The sequence below is a fragment of the Semicossyphus pulcher genome, unplaced genomic scaffold (genome assembly GCF_022749685.1).
Source record: "Semicossyphus pulcher isolate SPU_LCO1_2020_fin unplaced genomic scaffold, fSemPul1.0.p SCAF_23, whole genome shotgun sequence".
Taxonomy (NCBI): Eukaryota; Metazoa; Chordata; class Actinopteri; order Labriformes; family Labridae; genus Semicossyphus; species Semicossyphus pulcher.
The window spans coordinates 16,890,168-16,908,967 of NW_027211697.1; the positions used below are offsets into that span (position 1 = coordinate 16,890,168).

Here is an 18,800-nt window from a genome sequence, read left to right on the forward strand (position 1 = left end):
TCAGATTTGATCCTTCTCAGTCTGAGTCTCTGTTTTCAGTAACTTCATGCTGCTGTCTCATGAAGGTAACACTAGAGGGCGCACCACTTCCACAGGAGGAGCTGCAGTGTGTTTATGTGGGTAGGAAATACCCAGCTAGCCTTAATGTTAGCCAGGTTACAGTGTTGCCTGCAAGCTAATAATAGTAGGATTTCTTTGAGTGCTAGTTTATTTTTTTAATGTATTCAGGCCTGCCAACACTAGCCTACTTGTTTTCCCAACCATTAATGTTACCGGTTTGTAATTTTAAGTGATACAATAGAAAGAAAAATAATTAATTCCTAGCTAGCATTTATGTTAGGAACATCTAACTTATAAAATAATAGCTATTTTGTTAGCTACCACTTTGTTTTATGTATTTTTACATGTTGTCCAGAGTTCTGACACAGCTACTATTTCAGCAAACATTTTAAAGCTAACTTAATGATACTGATTGATACTTTTACACCCTGTGAAATAAAAAGGCAGAATTTCCTAGCTAGCTTTAATGTTAGCTTGGTTACAGTGTGTTTCGCTAGCTAACAATAGTGGTGTTTGTTAGTGTGTTAGCATGTTTATTGTTTTATGTATTCTGCCAAAATGACTGTTTTTCCCAACCCAGCTAACATTACCGGTTTATAATTTCAAATGATACAGCTAAGTAACAGTATGTTTTCTAGCTAGTGTTAGCGAGCATTAAAATGATATCATTAGTGCTGGCTAATAAATGAGTATTTTTAGTTCATACATGGCTGATTATACTGCTGCCCTTCTGTTTAGATATTATTGTGTAGGAAGTTTTTCCATCCATTTCAGTCTTTTTAGATTTTTAGATTTTGTAATCAGTTCGTTTACTTTAGTAGTTTTTTATGTTCAAGTCAATTCAGGTCAATAAAGCACTGATAGACAGCTTTTATCCCAGACAGTATCTAACTCTCTTCGATGGCATGGACACAAACCATAGAAGACTAATTACCTTCTAGTTGAACAGACTTTTCTAATTATTGAGAGACTTATTATGAATCAGGGTCAAATTAGGCCACAAAGCCAAGATTCTTGTTTTTCACACTGGTTTGAATTTGATATCTGGAAAATGTTTAGGAATTTTCCCTCGAAAAGCCAACACATGGAAGAAATCAAAGCTTGTTTGTGTGTGTGTCTGTCAGATAAGGTATGTTGTACTGCTTGTGGGATTTATTTCTGCTACAAGCTGCGGCTTGATCGTGTGTGTGCACGCCTCAGTCTGCCCAGCCAGCACCACTGATTGGAAGAACCCCCTGAAGAGGAAGACGAGTTAGAAAACAAAGATTTGATCAGAGAAATGTGACTGCAGAGAAGTCAGAGGACAGAGCTGTCACTACAATGTGCAACTGAATTCAAAACACCTTTTATTTGAGGAAGTTGCCATGCCCCAACATGCAGACCGGAAAAAGTTTTCCAGTCTCACTGATTTCCTTTTGGATCGTGATTTTAGTAGCTGTGACATCAGCAGCGGACAACATGGAGGGACAAACATCTGCGTCTGAGGTAAGAGATTTATGACACCACCATAGTGTGTATAATTCACTATCTTATGTTCTTTACCAAGAAATAGCACCACACTTTGCATGCAGACAAATGCACAGTCAGATACTACAGCGAGGGTTTGTCAGGATGGAAAAGTGTTGAATTAAATTTAGCTAAATATGGTAAAAAGGAAAGATAACATGGAAAAATGTTTCCAGACTTCTGCCCCTGTTCTGTTTTCTACTAAATAAAGTTTGAAGCTTCAAAAAATAAATAGATCAAACCAGCCGAATGTCTTTAAGGCAAAGTAGCCAAAATGTTGACCAGTGTGCAAGCCAGCCTGGGCCTTACGAAAACAGTGTTATAACCATAGATTATATGAAAGTAATGGGTGAGCTGTCTCACGTCTTCTTCAACATGGCATGATGTTCATTTAGTCACTGATGCTCCCATTGAGAGTCACACAGACCAGGAAGAGGGGAGGGGTTAGGGCGGGGCTTCCTTGCTATTGACAAGTCGCATCCACAATAAACTGTCAATCAGGATAGAGGTGCAGCAATATGTATTCACTCTGCCATCGGAAAATGTTCACGTTTGGCACCATAAAAAAACAAGATGGCAACATCTAAAATGCCAACCTGGAGTCGTCCACAAACCAATGGGCGACCTCACAGGTGGATATGCTTCTTATTGATGTTGTATGATTCTAAGTTATCTTTCTTCTTCCCTTATTGTTGTAACTCAGTCTGATGTCCTTGATTCTTTCAGAAATCCATCCGTCACTCTCAGAGTGTGTGTGATGGTGAACAGGAGTATGTTGAGAAGAGGAAACAAATCATTCTGGAGTCTCTCAACAGTCTGGAGATCAACTGTTCTGCAGTAAGAAACAAGAAACCTCTCACACTCAGGACAGAATATTCCTTTCTGCTTTGTTATAGCTTTTTATTTTTGTATCTTTAAGAGAGTTTAAGGGTTATGATAACAGTTTAAGACATGTTATTTATCTCTCCATCATCTTTACAACCAGGACTCAGTTCCTCACATCGCTCTGCTGGCCTCAGGTGGGGGTCAGAGGGCAGCCGTGGGTCTGGTGGGTTCCCTCGATCAGATGGAAAAAGACGGTCTGTTGAACTCTGTGCTCTACCTGGGAGGAGTTTCTGGATCAACATGGTAACTACAATAACACTCGTACACGTTGACAAGCGTGTGTGTGACATTTGCACAGATGAACAGATCTGCAGCTTTGGTTGGTTGTGGGACACTGCAGGAGCATTACAGAAAAATATATATTAAATTGTAAAATATTTGTATTAAATCCGGAGGTTTATTTTACAGCATGCTATTTTTTTTAAATACACTGGCTTTTGACAAAAAAAACCCCTAAATGGCAGACTTTTTGTGGGTTTTATATGGGCTCAAGAGGATTTTTTGTAGGTCTGGAGATGATACATATGTGTACCAAATTTCATGATTGTAGGGTAAATGTTCTGCAGGGGCTGAATTTTTGAGAAATTGTAGGCGGCACCAGTGAGCCATTTTGTCACGCCCACTTACAAGACACATATCAAACTTCTCATTTCCCCACAGGCGACATGTCTACTAGGTTTGGTGACTATACGAGTATTTTAAGTCAAACAACTACTTCCTTCCATATGGTGAACAACGGATCGCTATGGCAACAGTGTTAGACGTAGACTCATGGGTATAATATTGTTGCAGGGCAAAGGTCTTAGGATGTTGTTGATTAAATCTGAGGGGAATATGACCAGCATGATTGGAATTGTACATGAAAATATAGCAAAAGTGACTTCCTCTTGCCACTATGTGGCGCTATGACTGTTTCAAAAATTTCAAGTCTAGATGTATTCAGGTCTGGACTCTCATTAAGCACATGAAATTTGGCACAGATATGACCATGTCTAGCTGAGTTATAAGAGCTTGGATTTTTATGGCGAAGCATTTTGGCAAGTTTGCTGTTCGGTGGGACGCCACGGACATGCAGATTTGAGGGCCCACCACGGCCACGCCCTTTTAGTGTTGTAGAAGGTTTTAATATCTTTTCATCTTCAATGTCTCCTCTGTACCCTGACCAAATTAGAAGTGGATCGGATGAAAGCCCAAGGAGGAGGAGTTATATCCCCTGGCCCAAATAAAATGTACATTTTCATCCCTTTTGATGCGTGTGCAAAGTTTCATTCATTAGAGGTCTTCTCCTTAGAAAAACAATAGGACCATCGAGCACCACTTGGTGTTCGGGCCCTGAATATGTCCCCTGTCCCTCGGTGGGAAACACACATGCCTTGATGTAACTACAACTGCAGCGAAAACTGGTTGGCAGAAACTTACAACCCAGTTTCTCCTCTCCTGTGTGTACCTGTGTCCTCTGACAGGTCCATGTCCTCACTGTACAGTGACCCTCAGTGGAGCGTGGGTATGGACAGAGCGGTGTCAAGGCTCATGGGTCCGGAGGTGGAGCTGGAGGAGGCTCTGGCCTGGTTGGGTGAGAGGGCAAAGGAGGAGCACTTCTCTCTGGCTGATATTTGGGGGGTGTTGACCTCTGCTGGGATCATGAAACAGGTCCCATGAAAGAATTACCCATATTTACTACATACTTTGGTTGTATATGCAGCCCTTCAGAAAATATGTTGTGTTTTATCAGATGGACCTGCGGCGTCTTTCAGAAGAAGCCAGCAGAAACGCCACCAACCCCTACCCCATCTACTGTGCCATAGAGAAGCACTGCTTTTCACAAGGGCCCATGGAAGGTACACACATGCACCTTTAACCTGTCACATTAGTCCCCCTGGTAAGTTCTGTTTTGAACGTAAAACAGCCTCTGTGTCTCTCAGGGAAGTGGTTCGAGGTGAGTCCTCATGAGGCCGGTTTCACAGAGTTGGGTCTCTTCGTTGAAACTTCTCTTCTGGGCAGCAAATTCCAGAGCGGAGAGCTGCTGGAGGAGAAGCCGGAGATGGACATGGTCAAACTACAAGGTGTGTGTTCCCAGGGCGAGCAGTAACAATTACAGGATCATCTAGTACCTATATCTGCTGGGGATTTGATTTATATTCGACATTGTGGAAGATCGGAGGAGAGAACTAAGAAGTATAACCAAGAAATACACAAAAACACATTTTTAAAGTTCAATTTTAGAGCTGCATCTTTTCTTTACTTTAACAGCTGACTGTTGTTCGTCTTTAAATTGTTGAAATTATTGTACTTATCTCAAACTGATGCAAAAATACATTTGTCAGTGATGATCATAACATGCTCATGTGATTGAACTAATCCATGTCTTAAAATTAACCTTTAGAAGCATCGATAAGTTGTTCGTTAGCTGCTCATGATGAATCTGCACGTATTGATAATTTAGGAGTGTTGATTATGCATGCATAATTGTTTTTTGTCAAACTGTGCAGGTATGCTGGGTTGTGCGTTGGCTCACGAGGAGATGCTCAAAGAGTTCCTCCCTCACTGGCTGAATGGTAATCACTACATTAACATATATTACAGCTCTGAAGCTGCAGAGGTTCATCTCTAGTTGAAGAGGAAAAGTAGACATTACTTGATGTTCTGTGTGTTTCAGTGCCCGGACATGTGGACACTGCAGCTGAGTACCTGCGTGTGTACAACGTCCTTGATAAATTCATAGCTCTGACCAGAAGCACCGTTAAGGATCCGATCGCTCTGTCTGAACTGGACAAGCTGCAGAAACTACTGGAAGACGCAGGTGATGAAGATGATTTACTATAAACGGAACACTTATGAGCTTTACTCATGCGATCTTATTCTTTTGGATCCTGCATGCAAAGTCCCAAGATCTCAGCTTCTGAATCCCAGACAGGAACGCCATCACTGGCTCAACTTTGTTCTTCCTTTCTTCAGACATGCTACACCATAATGAGTCTGCAGGGCTGGGTTTGGAGGAGAAAAAAAGCTTCTTTCTCCAGTGGAGTCTGCAGCTGCTGGCGGTGGTGGAGACCTGGAGCCAGAGTCTGCAGGAGGGAGCTTTTAAAACACAGGGTCAGTTTTTAACAGATAAACAGCGATGGAAACAAACAGATCAGTTCTTTTTAAATGAGATGTAAACCTGTCTGTGCACCGCTGTTTCCCCACAGTCACTTTTCTTACCAAGCAGGTCCTTCCTCTGATTGTGAAGTGGGAGTGGGGAACTACCAACAACTTCCTCTACCAGTACCAAAGTAAGAAGACGGGACAATCCAACAATAAAACAAAAACTCACACTCACACACACACACACACACACACACACTCATACAGTAAGCCTCACATGCAGCTCTGATCAGCCGCGGTCAGTGAAAAAGCTCAATTGAACCAATTGCACACTAACTGCTCAGCACCGGCCAGCAGACGGACTCACTCAGAGACACTGACAGCGTGTTCAGGGTCATAGGGTCATTCAACACAAGCTCAACAGACTTTATCATGCAGTAATGGTGAAATACAGTCATGAACACATTTACGAGTAGAAAAATATGCCTGAAGTGAATTTCTTTAAAATCCTGTCGCCGGGCAGACTCCAGCGTTCCACTTTGCCTCCACACTAAAGAGAGTTTCAACCTGGTGGACGCCGGGCTGCTGATCAACGTCGCCTATCCGTCATTCCTGGGAGACAAGAGAGACATCGACCTCATCATCGCTCCAGAGTACAGCGCAGGAAACATCTTCGAGGTAATGCTGAGTGTGTGTGTGTAAAGGTGGGACACTATATCGACCTTTAGGTATATCGAAATATTTTCAAATGAGATGCAGAATCGAACAATAGTGTTTGTTATCACAATAGTGAGGGCAGCGGTGTTTTTACTAGGACTATGTTGCATTACTGTTCACCCTCTGTTCTCTGCACAGACTCTGACTCTCGCCAGAGACTATGCAGCCGAGCTGAAGAAGCCGTTCCCAAAGATTGACGAGAAAATCCTTGAGGAGAGAGAGTGGCCGAAGGGCTGCTACGTGTTTGAGGGCAAAGAGAAGGAGCCCACCATCGTTTACCTGCCGCTCTTCAACAGAGACAACTGCAGAGGTCTGACACAACCCACAGACACCTTAAATAATAATAATGTTATAATGTCAAAGGTGATCATCTTTGATTTTTATCCTGGTCCAGATGCAGAGGAGGTCAAAGCCAAGATGTCTCAGTTCTCCACCTTCCAGCGTCCGTTTAACCAGGAGAAGATCGAGTCTGTGTTGGAGACGGCGAGAGGAAACATGAAGAGGAACAAAGAAACTCTGCTGAGAGAGATCAACAAGGCTGCTGTCCGCAGACGTGAGAGGTAGAGATGTGTCAGAGTGTTTTGGTGCTGATTAATCAATAAGTGACATGCCGTGACCCAGAATCTGAGCTTCATCCTGGTTGAAGTCAGGCTTCACTGTTCATGAATGTAAGCTCTCAGTTATATAACCAGTACACAATCATTGAATGTAATCATGTCTTGCATGTTGACAAATACTACAAATAAAGATCAGTTAAATGTGTGAGAACGCCTTTTTAATGTCCTTGTCTCCTGTGAGCTTAAATCAGTGTTTTTCTGAATGGAGTCTGGTGTGTGTGCAGAGAGCGATGTAACGTCTGTGTGTGGTTAAAACAATCATCTTCCTCTGTAACAAAAAGGTCTATCTCTGTAGGGATCCTTTCTGTCATGTTGTTACACACTTAGAATACCAATCTGAGCCTGTCAGTGGAAACAACAAGAACTGTTAGTGGGCGACCTTTGACCCATTTGCCTTAAACTCCTCAAAATCCCATAATCTGAGTTGTTATTGTGTCATTATGTCAGATTCGATCCTTCTCAGTCTGAGTCTCTGTTTTCAGTAACTTCATGCTGCTGTCTCATGAAGGTAACACTAGAGGGCGCACCACTTCCACAGGAGGAGCTGCAGTGTGTTATGTGGGTCAGTGCCTCCATCAAATCATCTGCACACAGCACCACAGCTGGTTTCTTTAGCACTCTGGTATTATATTATTGCTCTCGTGCAAATAAGCTTTATTTTTAAACAAGTTATCGAGTTAACATAATCACTGATCAGTTGTTCTGTCTTTTTAAATTAAAGATTGAACCTGACGGTGTTTCTTAAAAATTCTCACTTTGATTGGAGTTAAACTTTTCTCCTTCCAAAGTGACTCTCCTGCATGTGAAGCACTTTGCATAGTTCTCCATCATTTATGGCCTAAACGTGTTTCCTGTGGGTATTTCTTGTCTCTTCAGATTTCAGTTTAATTGTTTTAATTTTCTCTTTCCACAAAACGCATCATGGAAATGTTTCTCTGTCTGTGCGCGCTTGGTGCGCTCTGCGTCGTCACTGAAGTTTCCTGATCCTCCGCTGCAGACGAGCTGTGCGCCACAAACATCCAGCAGCTCCAAAGAGAGGAAGGAAAATGCTTCGTGAACGGATTTCACAGCTGGAATGTCTTCAGGGTGGATATTAAGATTCACAGGAATGACGGGTACAAACAGCGAAACGTTGCCTGGACACCAAACCGGGAGGACGGTGCAGTGAGCACGGATCTCCCTGAGAGGCTTCAGAGCATCTCCGCGCTCCGCTGGGGGAGAGACGAGGAGAGGAAGAAGAAGCAAAGAAGAAGAGAAAGCAAAGAGGGAAAATGTTCAAAGTTAAACCGTGTCGTCTTCAAGTGCGACCCTGCAAAGCGCCGTCCCGCACCAGCTGCAGAAAATGAGCATGAATTGAACGAAGGATGAATATCGTTTGGGATTTATCTGTGATTCTGCAAACATATTTCATCTGCACGGCATCAGGTAAGAGACAACAGGGAACTGTGCTCCTTCAAATCAGGAGAACAGCATGAAGATATGAAACCAGATGCAGCTGTAGGTAAACAGTTAGAGGAGCTGCAGAAATATTGTGTAATTCTACTTATTTTATTAACATTTATCTGTGACAGGAGGCTGGAATCACTCTGAACACGCACGCAGAGGCTTACAGTATTTATGTGTCAACAGGCTGTTTGCACAGAGACATGCAGAACATCAGTCCCTGCTGTGATCCAAAACCATGGAGATGATTGAACTCACACACACACACACACACACACACACACATGCAGATAGTAGCATCCTACAGTACATACAGTAAGCCCCACATGCACAGGCTGTCTGAAGCACAGTGTGAGTATAAATAGTTAATGGATATCACTGTCAATATGTCACAGAGCTCAGTGTGTGTGTGTGTGTGTGTGTGTGTGTGTGTGTGTGTGTGTGTCAGTGTTTAGTCAGATGTGACACTCAGTGATTCCCACAACGGGATGAGTCAAGACTTCCTACTCATCACTGAAGCTGCCAGCTTCACTGTGAACACAACACGACTGTTGGAGAGCTGAGGAGGCAGGTCACGATCACACTGGACACAATAATCACAATGTGATCCTCATAATCTTCAGAATATCCTTAAAACAAATACAAAAGAACTCTTTATTTCAGGATGATGCTCATTAATCAACGTGTCTGTGAACGTGCTCGTGTCAGCCAGCTGGCTAACTTGCCCCTGCATCCTTTGGTGAGACATGAAAAATATGACAGTTTGTAAAGAAACAAATATTTTTGTTGTGTCACAGATTGAATCTTTTTCTAGTGTTAAACAAACGATCTTAAATAAAGTAATCACATCCATCAGGTCCCCACATAAGGAGGGATAAAGGAAGAATGGATACATCCATAAAGGATGCATGTTAGTGAAGTCGGCTTTTCTGGTCTTTAAATGATCCTGATAATAACATTCACCCTGAACTTATCATTTACCATCACCTGTGAGACAATCTTATATCATCTACCAAAAGACTCTATAGGAAGTTTGTGTTAAAGTCCTCATGTGTTCTCTCTCTAACGTCCAGGGGACAGAACATGCTCCTCCTCCTCTCCTGATGTATCCCCTCAGTAAACATGTTCCTGATGACTTTATGGTCTCAGTCTCTAGTTTCACGTCTTCTTCAACACAGCATGATGTTCATTTAGTCACTGATGCTCCCATTGAGAGTCACACAGACCAGGAAGAGGGGAGGAGTTAGGGCGGGGCTACCTGTAAACCACGATAAAGACGTAACAATGTAAAACCAGCCTCTCGACCAAATATGGCCACTTCTGGTTCCAAAAGAAAAGATGGCGACAGCCAAAATGCAGAACACAAGGCTTCAGAATCGCAGGGTGATGTCAAGGCGGCTACGTCAGCTTCCTTTATGTAGTTTGTGGTCGAAGCACGAGCTGGAAAAAAACCCTTTCATGCTGCTGTTAGTTATGAAGAGACATGCAGAACCCTCTGATGCTGACCCAGCAGCTGGGTCACAGGATGCATCAAACACATTAAAAACACATTCAGCCGCACATTTTCAAGATGCTGCCTCAATGTTAACACGGCAACGCAGCCAGTTAGTGTGATATAGCACCTGCATGAAGTTCAGCCTGTGGAGAGAATCAAAGCAGCAGAGGCCGAGATGTTCTTCATGAGATCCTCCCTCATCTTTTAATCTCTGAAAACAATCAGCACATTCGTCCCAATAACAACAACCATCAGGACGTGTTCAAGGACTGCAGGTTCAAAGCTCCACCTCCAGCAGCTCCGTCAGTAAATCCTGCCTTTAATCGATGCACGAGTACTTTTGTGTTTGTACCGAGAAGAAGTAAGAGTGCTTTTGCTCGGTGGCTGTTGGCTTCCTGTCGCCTGTCTCTGCGTTGGTGAAACAAACTGAAGCATTCAGACAAACTGCCGGAGCCCCGGCGGCTCTGTTTTAATGGTGCTGCTGGTTGAAACCTGCAGGTCTGCTGTAAACTGAGCTGCAGCAGCATCAGCAGCAGCCTGAGGACACAAACACACAGGACACGGTGTGAAGAAACGCAGACCCACCACAGGGACTCTGTCCATGCATCCCACATGAACTAATCTCCATCCTGACCTACTTTAAGTTTCATAACAAGTTTGTTCAGTTTTATGGAGAGAAAATCAACACACTCATTATTCTAAAAGCTGCTGGTGATTAAAAAACAGTTTAATCTCCAGGATGAATGATCAGTGGGCGCACGCCAACAACAACATTCTCCCTTTACTGCCTGAGCTCATCGTCCTGTAAGGAGAGCACAGAGTATCTCTGTGTTTCTTGTCACTGATGCTAACAGGGGGCTAATGCTAGCTTAACACCATCCTGACACTGACTTCACAAACTATCTGACAAAAGTTTTAAATGATTCAGGTGTTTTTTATGTATATATTAAGTTCTCTTATCACGTTTGCCAGCAGCAGAGTTTTGCACAGCATACAGACACAGACTGTTCAGGCGTAAAATGTATTTTGATTTCATTATTTGAAACACCAAAGTGAGTTTAGAGTTTCTGTTCTCCTCGAGACAAACAGAGACCGTCCACAGGACGCCCTGAATGCTCTGCATTTAGACGTTAACTTAGCAGCGACTGCTGGCTGCATGGAGACTCACTGACGTACATCAACGTCACGTTTGAGATTTTGGCAGCTTCAATTTATCGTTTAACTAAAACACAGAGATCTAAAGTCATCTGCAGCTCAGCTCAAAGCCAGAATGATGGAACAGCGTAACTTACTCGTAACCTTTTTCAGTGTTTTCTCTGCTTCAAACTACCAGGTCTGTTGCATGTGGAGAGGAGGAGACCTCTGTGGATCGCACGGCTCCTGTTGAAACCTCATGAACGATGAATTGTATTGGAAGCCGAGCCGGCAGCCGAGCTCAGAGCTTTAGCGGCCGCTCGGCTTGCAGCCCCTTCTGACGTCCTGTGTCCAAAGAACAGCGTCTGATAGACGCTGATTTAACGTGAAAAGATTTTAGGTGTACTCACTGTGGATAGAACTAAAGAACACTGTGGTTATACTTGTGTGTATTTCAACAACAAAAGCTGAACATCTTAAGTTTGTAAAACGTGATGCATTCTGTTTTTTGTGTAGTTTACAGTTGTTGTATTTGTTTCCCCGTGCACATCTCACCTCCTCTCCTTCCTGTTGTCGTTCCCTCTCATTCCTCTCATGATGCAGCTTCAATGTCACAAAGTAGAAATAACACGATGTACTAAAGAACTGTTTGTCTCTGTTTGTCCCTGCAGCTCAGCCTATTGCATCCAAGCTTGATGAGGGTTGGTGGGCGTATAAGGACGTTGTCCAGGGAAGCTTTGTTCCAGGTAATAGACATCACCCACCTCACACTCAGCAGGGTGTCAGAAGCAACACATGATGGGATATTTCAGAATGCTGCAGCTCTCAGACCTGTTTCAGTCTGGCTCTGGTTAAATGAAGACGCACAGAGTCAAAGACTTCGTTTGTTAAACTGCGTTGGCTGAAATCTCTGCGTGTAAAATGTTGAAACCAGGAGCTTACCTTGGTGACGTGACGGTTCCTGGTGTTTGAGGCTGTTCACAGCTTGTGCTCGTTGTGTTTGTGAGTGAATTACACAACAGTTTGATTCAGCTCAGCTCCTCGTGATGTTGTGTGAGTGAGTAAGTGGTTAGTTAAGTATTTATGTTTTTAAATCAAACTAAATCCACCTCCACGTTTTCATGCAGAGTGAGCAGCAGGAAGCGTCACGCACGCCGTCCTGTGGAAACCTGGTGAAGGCACAAAGAGGTCGTTTCTGTGTTCAGACGCATTCAATGAAAGAACGACATCCATAAATAATACCAACAATTAATAAAATGGAAATCTGATGGATTACTGTCATTAAATTATGGCTCCATTGTGCATGACTGTTTTCTGTTTGGTGAGTGGGCGGGATTAATGTGAGCCTTTAAAGGGGAATTCCTGTATTTAAACCTTATTTCTGACATATACTGATTCTAAACGACTCACAGGTACACACAGGTGTGAGTGTCTCCAGTAGATGTGTTCATCCTGCAGCAGTGAAACAGGCTGTAATGGCTGCAACATAATCCTTGATGGGTCAAAGGTCGTCCACTAGAAGTTCTTGTTGTTTCCACTGACAGGCTCAGATTGTTCTTCTAAGTGTGTGACAACATGACAGAAAGGATCCCTACAGAGATAGACCTTTTTGTTACAGAGGAAGAGGATTGTTTTAACCACACACAGACGTTACATCGCTCTCTGCACACACACCAGACTCCATTCAGAAAAACACTGATTTAAGCTCACAGGACACAGGAGCTGCTGCTCTCCTGCTGCTTCTATCAGATAGTTTCTTTGTATTGTTGTGTGACTTTGGCCCGGGTTAGCTCCCTTAAAAAACAGCATTCAGCTGCAGGCTGAATAAATGTACTCGAGCTACATCAAAACTTTCTGCACCTGTGTAACATAGGGCCTTGACTTGGACAAACCGAGTGACCGATGCACCCTAATGACGCTCTGTGTGCACTGCAGAGAGCAGAAGGTGAGAGACAGGTGGGTAGATGAGAGTTTATGACCCATAAATCCAGTTAATGTTATTAACCAAAAGCTTTCCATCCCCCTTACAAGACTACAGATGCCTGCTCGGACAGACGTTATGCTCAGGTTAGTGCAGTGTGGAGGTGATGAGGGACACGTCCGTACACCTCACCTGCGGCCAGTGTGATGATGTTACTGCGTCAGCTCTCTTTGCTTTGTATGTTTGAATGAATCTAAAACGGGTCATTTCCTGTTTTAGAATGAGACTGAAAGGTCTGCGTGTGACTGTGAGACGTTCTTTAAAGGCTGTCGGGGATGTTTGAGGCTGACTGAAGCCTCGTCACATCACTGAGCGCAGTCTGACTGTGACTCGGTCTCTCCACTACACCTTTCTGCTCTCTGTGCTAGTGCTGTGCCAGCACACCAGAAGTGTCTGCTTCAAGCCGTTTCTGGGAATGAGGTGGGAATACAGTCAGCACAAACAGAAAGACAGACTATGATGGTGCTCGAAAACTCAGGTCACTGTTGGTTGTCATCTCATGCTTACATTTCCTGTGATCACCTGTGCAGCCACACGACGCTCGCAGCGATCGGGGGAGATTAGAGGGACGGGGCTGTGTGTGCTCAGAGGGAAAATAGGGAGAGAAAGATGTGTGGAAGCCTCAGAGCACAAACAGAATCACTGTTCCCTCTCGAGTGAGATGACCCAGGAGGAGACGGAGCATAAATGAGGCAGCTTCAGTTTGCCGTAAACACAGAGGAGCTCAGACTGAGAGATAAAGGCAGGCAGAGAGGAAGGAGCCTGGCAGTAACACCGTGCTTCGCCTGTGAGTTATCGCTCTGGCACCATAAAATGTGAAACTAAATATATCACAAGATACAGTATGCACCACAGATGCCATGAACAATGGAGAGAGTTTGGCAGGAGGAGGTAGCCGCATGCAGATCTGCTCCTCTTCATTCAGCAGCACCGCCGAGACAGGAACACCTTCAGGATCAGGCCCCGCGGACCCCTAATCCCTCCTGAAAATATTGGACGGACAATTAATCAACAATTTATTTGATTCTGAATCGTCTCAAGCTGGCGATGTTTTAGCCATGTCCCGGAAGGTTCCTTAGAAAAGCTCAGGGAAGCAGCTCCTTTATGCCAAACCCACAGCTAGTCCTCCTCTTTCAGTTCTCCTTCCATCCAAAAAATACAGTTTGAAATACTTCAGATGAATCATCACTCTTCTGTTGTTGCTGCTGGTCCAACTAAGTTTTCTCGTGCAGCATCGTCTTCGCCTCCTTATGCTGCTCCATGCCTGTTGGGGTCATTGTCGCCCCCTGAGGTCGAAGGTTGGAAAGTTTCCTCCTGTACTTGACAGTTGGAGCCACTTTTAATGGGCTGTCTTTCTCCAAACAGCCTCGAGGGGCACCAGTGAGCAAACACACACACACACACACACACACACACACACACACACATGAGATGTCAAAGTGGACGTGTCCTCTCTGCCTACTGTTTTGAAACCATAGTGTGGTTTTGTTTGCGTCGCCATCTTGTATTTTTTGAGAAGTGACCAAACATACAAGACATTCTTAGAAAGCAACCTGTCAATCACAGGTAGCCCCGCCCCTAACCCTCCCCTCTTCCTGGTCTGTGTGACTGTAAATGGGAGCATCAGTGAATAAACTCGTTAGGAACATGTTTACTGAGGAGAGGAGGAGGACCATGTTCTCATAGACCTCTACAGTTGATGACACGCAGGACTTGTGACAGCTGAAATCACCAGGTGTCACATACTTTGATCTAGTTTTTAGCTCCTTGTAAGTCGTGTCCGTTTTTGCTCTGACTCGCCTTCTCTCTCTGACGTCTGTCCTCCCGTCTCTCCGTCTGTCTGTGCGTCAGTCTGTGCAGGGCGTCAGGTTCATTCTGTACTGTTCTTATGTATATTTGATCACATATGTGTCTGCTGTCTCTTTTATCTTCTCCCTTCCCTTTCCTTCATTCTCTCTCATCTCCTCTTCCTCTGCGTTTCTCCTCCTCTTCACGGCTGGTCCACTTTTCCTCTGCCTCTTTTTTCCCTCTTTTTATTCCTGCAGCATCTCCTCCTCATCTCGTCCCCAGTCGACCATCCCTCTCCCTCTCTTTGTTTCCTCTCTCATTTCTCTCCTTTATTCCCTCCAGCTCGCTCTTCCTGCAGCCTGAACGGCCTGGAGATGTTGCTATCATCATTCATTTGAACTCCAGGCTCATTTAAAAGCTCAGAGGAAATCTGTGCTCTGAGCTCTGATGAGGCTGCCTCTCAGTGAGCGTTTACCTGGACGCGTGAGAAACACGCACAGGTTAGTGTGTGATGATCAGGCGTTCATCTCATGTCCTTGCTTCCTGCTAACTGTGAGCAGCTTTCAAAGGAACGCGGCACAAAGATCAAACACAACACGGTCAATAGACTTCAGCTCCTCGACCGAGTGAAGACTGAACCTTGGGGTTCATCTTGCAGAAGGATTGTAAAAGAACGTTTTCTAGTAACTGAAGGAGGAACAAGACAGTAGATTATTATCATGAATAAATACAACAGGTTTAAAACGTTTCCACGTATGACGGAACCACTGATGTAATCAATATGTCAGCTGTTCAACTTTACCTTTCAGCCTGAATGAAGCTCACGCGATCAACTCAGCGGATCTGTTAGAAATAAGGAAATAACAGATGTTTTTTTAATCATCTTTCACGTTTGATGGATCTGCGAGTATCTGCCTCATTGTGCATCCAGCACACCTGAGACAACATCAGCATTCACGTGGAGTTGTGTTTGTGTTCACCAGACTCGTGTAGCTCCAGCACTCTGTTCTTTTAGCTCTGTTTTTGGTCTCCACCGCCGCCTGAGGGGAATCATCTGCGTCTCCAGCTGCACAGCGGGGTAACTGGTTTATATGCCACTGTTCAGACCTGACTCAAGGTGCTATCTCCACCTTATAAGGCATGCATACAAGCTGTGTTTTCATGTCATTGACTCACAGACTCAGGATGTTTACGCTGTTTCAGTTTAGTCTTTCATAAGATTGTATTTTTGGCCTTTCATGCCTTTATTGGGAGGACAGTGGACAGTGTTGGACACAGGGCCAGAGAGCGGAGACCTCCGTCTAAAGAACAGCTCTCTCGCCAGGCTGACTGGAAGAATTACTGAGACTACACTCTCTGAAATGGGAGAAGTGATGAGGTCTGCTTTGTTCTGGTCCGTCTCACATGAGATCATTCATGAAGTCAAACCTGAACTTACACAACATGAACATGAGCTGCTCGTGAAGTCTTCCTCCCTCTAACTGCAGCTCGTGTTACAGGAACAGTTCTGTTCTGCCGTTCTGCACTTTTTAAACAAACTGCAAACGTGCGACAAAAATAGACATTTTTTGGCTGCAGACTGGTTACACTGGTCGTGTTCTCCCTTCTAACTTTGAGTTTCTTGGCTTTCTTGGTGCAGCAGACTGAATAAACTGTCAAAGCGCCATCCTCTCATCCCGAGTTTCCTCCATTACACAAGTTGTCTGCCGGGCGTCGACAGTGAGAGCAACCTCAGAGAGAGAGAGGAAGTGTAAGAAGCTAAATAAATCTATTTTTGTTTCCGACATGCAGAGAGTGGGAGCGAGTGGAGGAACTTAAAATAAGAACTAATATCTCTGATGAATTATCAACTCTTTAAATCTCTTTCTTTGCCTTCTTTTCACCACATTTACACTCCTCCTCGTCCGTGCATCACGATGGAAGCGATGCAAATGAAGTGCGGCGAGATCTTCTCGACAGGGAACAAGCAAGACAGCGTGTTTGTGTGGTTTCTCTCACATTCTATGTGTTTCTGTGTCGCACCATGAGAGCGAGGGGCTGAGGAGAGGAGGAAGAGGAGGAAAGAATGAAGAGGAGCAGGGAATGAAAGGAGAGGAGAGAGTTTGGTGATGAAGAGGAGAAGAGAAGAGAAAAGCAGAGCTCCTGGGAGCTGCCCTTTCCTACTGATAGATCTCATCTCTCTGTGTGTGAGCGTGTGTGTGTGTGTGTGTGTGTGTGTGTGTGTGTGTGTGTGTGTGTGTGTGTGTGTCCACTGCTGGCCTTAAAGTGAGAAAGAGGAGGATAAAAGAGGGGATGAGGAGCAGAAGAGGAGCTCAGGGGATCGGGGGGGTCAGTCCACGTCTCGGCTCTCAGCACAAAATGATTACAGAAAAAGTTAAAGAGAAAACGACCGGAAAAATAAAAAGGTGTTTTTCTTCTTCCTCTGAACTCATGAAGGAGCTTTTTGTGACATTGTGTTTTTGGTTTCATTACGCGTCTCAATAACTCGTCTTTATTACTCGTGTTGTGTCAAGGCTGCCTGTTTGAACAGCCTGAGAGGCTCTGAGCATCCAGCCCTCTCTTCTCTCACAGAACCCTCTGAATGAATTCTATCCACAGTCTGAATCCTGTTAGAAGCTTGCATAATGTTAGAGATTTCACATTAAAAACAAAGACAAGTGCAGGCAGTACAACTCCACGCCAAGGCCTCGACCCCTGTGCCTGACCCTGCAGGTGGTGGGCCCACAAGGCGGCGGCTCCGCGGCAGCCCCGGTCTCCCTGACCCGGGCCAGGTAGCTGTCACATGTTCTTGCCTCCTCAGAGGGGGTTTTAAACCGCTCTTAGTCTGGTCCCTCCTCTGGGAACAATTTGCCTCGGGAGACCCAACCAGGGGCCGGTGGCCTGAACAACACAGCTCTCAGGTTCACAGGGACACGCAAACCTCCACCACGTTAAGGTGGCGATTCATGGAGGAGCAGTACGACTCTGCGGTCACAGAGAGATGTTTGCTGCTTAATATATTTCATTTAAAAAATATAAACTAAAAAGAATATGAGGGTTTGTAGCTTGGCTGTATACTGACTGTTTTATATCTGCAGCGCTGTGCTCCGTCCCTGTGAGACGGGAGACGCCTGTTAGCCCACTTTAGGGATGAAAAGAAGAAAAAAACAGACTGTATCACCTCCGGCAACTTACATGAATGTCGCACCTCGTGGTGTTATTGTTGTGTGTTATTTGTGTGTTGTGAAGATGTGGGCGTGTGTCTGCACAGGATGTAATATCACTGCTGTTGTTTCATGAGTGTATACGAGGTTATTTCTGTGTGTGTGTGTTTTGGGTGGATAATATCACAGCTCAGGGTTGTTATTTGGGAGAGCTGCAGAGTAAGTAGGACACAGAGTTACTGATCACACACACACACACACACACACACACACACTTACACGCTGCTCTTACCCATATATTTTTCTCTCCTCGTCTTTGTCACACAGTTTCCCATCTCTGTCTGCCTTTGTCTCGATATTTCTTTTTAATATCTCTCTCACACACCCTCGCAGAGACTCACAGGCCACAGGAGAGAAAGGAAGCAGGAAAATATGAGGAAGAAATGGAGAGATGAAGAGGAGGAGGAGGAGACGACTTTCCTCCCACGCAGTAGAGGAGATATGAGCAGTTTTAGAAAGGACTACAGGAGGGCGAGGGACAATGAGCCTGTGCAGAGAGAGAGAGGAGAACGAAGTTATGATACTCCATCTCAATAATCTCCTGATATCATTACACATTCACATTCTCCACGCCTCATGGCCGCTCGCTACATTTCTTGCAATTACTCACGGCTAACGACATTAGAGCTAATGCCGGCGGTGATTACGCCGTCGCTGCGATTTGTTCTTATTTAGCTGAAGCCGCCGCTGCCACCGCCGCAGGCTCGGCGGTAATGGATGGGAACGTGATCGCCCAGACGACATGTTTGCCGTACTTAAAAATTCCAATGAATTCATTAGACAGTAATGTAGCAGAGCGGAGAGAGACGAGGGGCTCGCCAGGTGCACGGTGCTGACAGCTGGATGGACGGCAGAGTTGTGAACGCTCCTCTCTTTAAAGGATCAGG

At 44.6% G+C, this 18,800-nt stretch overlaps 2 protein-coding genes across 2 annotated transcripts in view; both read left to right on the top strand.

The window, feature by feature from the left end:
• Positions 1 to 1,292: 1,292 nt before the first annotated feature.
• Positions 1,293 to 7,014, top strand: LOC138602944 (cytosolic phospholipase A2 gamma-like). The gene is made up of 13 exons (XM_069674581.1): positions 1,293 to 1,545; positions 2,293 to 2,403; positions 2,552 to 2,694; positions 3,915 to 4,101; positions 4,184 to 4,289; positions 4,374 to 4,514; positions 4,941 to 5,006; positions 5,108 to 5,251; positions 5,407 to 5,544; positions 5,640 to 5,723; positions 6,059 to 6,213; positions 6,391 to 6,562; positions 6,647 to 7,014. The coding sequence occupies exons 1-13, from the start codon at positions 1,435 to 1,437 to the stop codon at positions 6,814 to 6,816; spliced, it is 1,728 nt and encodes a 575-aa protein (XP_069530682.1). The 5' UTR covers positions 1,293 to 1,434; the 3' UTR covers positions 6,817 to 7,014.
• Positions 7,015 to 7,822: 808 nt separating this feature from the next.
• The window catches only part of LOC138602736 (carbonic anhydrase-related protein 10-like), a 69,016-nt gene continuing 58,038 nt past the window's right edge, over positions 7,823 to 18,800 (top strand). Inside the window, exons 1-2 of the mRNA XM_069674296.1 lie at positions 7,823 to 8,294; positions 11,613 to 11,687. Coding sequence (XP_069530397.1) covers positions 8,234 to 8,294; positions 11,613 to 11,687 — 136 coding nt within the window. The 5' untranslated portion in view covers positions 7,823 to 8,233. The remainder of the gene's footprint in view (positions 8,295 to 11,612; positions 11,688 to 18,800) is intronic.

Excerpts from the sequence above, each read along its gene's own strand:
- LOC138602944 (XM_069674581.1), top strand. The coding sequence starts at position 1,435 with ATGCAGACCGGAAAAAGTTTTCCAGTCTCACTGATTTCCTTTTGGATC. Across the intron at positions 2,404-2,551 it reads TGGAGATCAACTGTTCTGCA|GACTCAGTTCCTCACATCGC; the intron begins GTAAGAAACAAG and ends CTTTACAACCAG. Across the intron at positions 4,102-4,183 it reads CTGCTGGGATCATGAAACAG|ATGGACCTGCGGCGTCTTTC; the intron begins GTCCCATGAAAG and ends GTGTTTTATCAG.